The 2,577-nt window shown below is 51.6% G+C and overlaps 1 protein-coding gene across 1 annotated transcript; it reads right to left on the reverse strand.

Annotated features, from left to right (window-relative positions):
* Positions 1–1,698: 1,698 nt before the first annotated feature.
* On the reverse strand, positions 1,699–2,577 carry STEHIDRAFT_70069 (uncharacterized protein; the record flags this gene model as incomplete). Its single annotated transcript, XM_007311873.1, has 1 exon — positions 1,699–2,577. A coding segment is annotated over one exon (879 nt), but the record flags the coding sequence as incomplete, so codon positions are not given.

Below are 2,577 nucleotides of genomic sequence, written 5' to 3' on the forward strand. Positions count from 1 at the left end.
CAAGCCGTGCTCCTCGTGGCCAACCTTCTTGTCAGTGGTTGTCATGACCTTTGTTCATTTCCATGCCTTTTCTATTATTTCCTGGTGGGTGCCACAGTTGGGCCACACTTTTCCGAGTTTCTGTGCCACTGTGGCCTGGGTTTGGTTGTGTTTGGTTCTGGCTAGTATATAAACCTACCTACTTCCTGTTTTGTACTCTAGTCTTGAGATCGTCAGTCTCCCCCCTATACAACCTTTTCCTCGCCCTTGGTGTGTGTTTCTGAGTGAGAGATCGCCTGCCAGCAACTCCTCTTTGTAGGATATGGTTGTTCTGGTGTGGTCGTGACATCATCTCAAGACTCCCCATTGCTCCTGGACGATCTCTCTACTCTGTTTGGGCCTACATTAGTGGCTCCTGGGATACGGATTGGCCAGCACTATTCACTCTCCTAATAGTCTTCCCTTTCTTCTCTGTTCCGGTCACCCTCGCATCTTCATGCCGGTTTCCTCTGTCCGTTAACAGTTGTATCTCCTCATCACCCCTACTATCTCCAACACCCTCTGGCTCGTCTTGAGCCTTGAGTTGATACTCCCATCGATTGCCTGGCCTTGACTTCGCCTCCTTCCACTCCTACACCTCAGCTATCACCCCAGCTCTTGCCTCTGGGCAGCTGCCGCTATCTCCTCCTCCCTGGTGCCATCTTGGCCTGGAGCCATAGGTTAGACGACACACACACCACCTTCCATCACCCTCCACTCGACTCTAGCTTCCTGGATCTGCCAGCACCTTGGATTTCCACAGCTTTCACCTCACTTCACCTCCTCCCCCCCCTCATCAAGTTTCGCCTCCGCATTTTTGATCCATCCCTTATCTACCCGATCCGATTACACCATCGCGTAGAGCGCGATCCGAGGATTCCCCAGAGGTCCGGGTTAGTGGAGATTGTGTGGGAATTGGCGGAGATATTTGGATTTTGGTGCAGAGGGTTGGAGAGGGCTGGGCTGGGACAGATGGGCTGATATCTCGGGATCTACCTGTTCGTTTCTCATGCGGTCTCTTTCTCCCTACTCCTTCCATACACACCTACACCTACCCCAAACCGCATCCAGATCCGTCCATCCATTCTTGAGATACGCTCCCTTGTTTCTTCCTCCCCCCTCCTTCCCTCCCCCAACTTCTTCCTTCCTTATCTCCGTGATTTGTGGTTCGTTTCCCACGCGGTCTTCGATTCCCACGAGCCTTATCCATCCCCTACCCGCCTCTACCCTCGCTTTTATTCTACAATGTCTGGTTATGTCTTGGCGCTGTCCCCAACGACGTCCACCCTTCTTTCCCCCTTTTCATGAATATCTTCAGCATTTATGGACGGATTTCTTTCATTCTTGCTGTATGTTCTTCATGCCCCTTACGAAACTGTTCATGCCCCTTTATGACCTTCCAGTGCTTTTGCTCCCCTTTATTTCTCAGCTTTTGCTGTGCCCTCCTTGTCTCTCCTCTCCTTTCTTCCCTTTCACCCCTTTCAGTTGTGCACATTGTCTCACTCTGGCTGATCATCGGGACGATGACCTTAAAGAGGGGGGTAATGTCATGACCTTTTGTCATTTCCATGCCTTTTCTATTATTTCCTGGTGGGTGCCACAGTTGGGCCACACTTTTCCGAGTTTCTGTGCCACTGTGGCCTGGGTTTGGTTGTGTTTGGTTCTGGCTAGTATATAAACCTACCTACTTCCTGTTTTGTACTCTAGTCTTGAGATCGTCAGTCTCCCCCCTATACAACCTTTTCCTCGCCCTTGGTGTGTGTTTCTGAGTGAGAGATCGCCTGCCAGCAACTCCTCTTTGTAGGATATGGTTGTTCTGGTGTGGTCGTGACAGTGGTAGCAGACGTCGCGCTCATGGTTGCCATTCTTAGCGACGTGCTCCGAAGATCCACACTTGTTGCACTTATTCACCATGGCCCGCTTGAAGTCGTCGTAGGTTTTGCCGTTAGAACCAGTGTTTTTAGCCGGGGCCTGTACCTTGGTCACCCGAGTAGCGTCGATGTCCATTGCGTCTGGAGCCGGGATCGAGGAAACGGTAGAGTGCCTACTCTTGCCGGATTTTTCCTGATCACGTTCGCGGATACGTTCACCAGCCGTTTGTGCCGCACGGTAGACGTCATCCAAGCTCTCCTTGTTGTACGTCAGATTGATCATCACGTCCTTGACACGTTCCGAGAGACCATCACGGAATTCGCGGGCGAGGACAGTATCAGGCCAACCAGTACGAGGGGCATGTTCATCGAACTTGGCCTTGTACTGTTCCACTGAACCTCTGCCTTGGGACAATCCTTCTAGCGCCTGCTGAGCCGTGGTTTTAACGTCAACCGGTTCGAACCGTTTACGGAAAGCGGTTTCGAATTCAGGCCAATCCTTGAATGCCAGCTGTCCTAGACCAAGCTTCTCCAGATAAGGGAGTGCCCATGACTGTGCCTTGTCTGTGAGGAAGTTCAGAGCTGATCCAATCCACTTCTGATCGTTCCGTGTCCAGCTGCCATCCGGGTTTGCTACGTTCATCGCAGTTCCCTGGTTCTGTGCCCAATTTACGAAAGTCGCCAGGAA

This window comes from Stereum hirsutum (assembly GCF_000264905.1).
Source record: "Stereum hirsutum FP-91666 SS1 unplaced genomic scaffold STEHIscaffold_116, whole genome shotgun sequence".
NCBI classification, from domain to species: domain Eukaryota; kingdom Fungi; phylum Basidiomycota; class Agaricomycetes; order Russulales; family Stereaceae; genus Stereum; species Stereum hirsutum.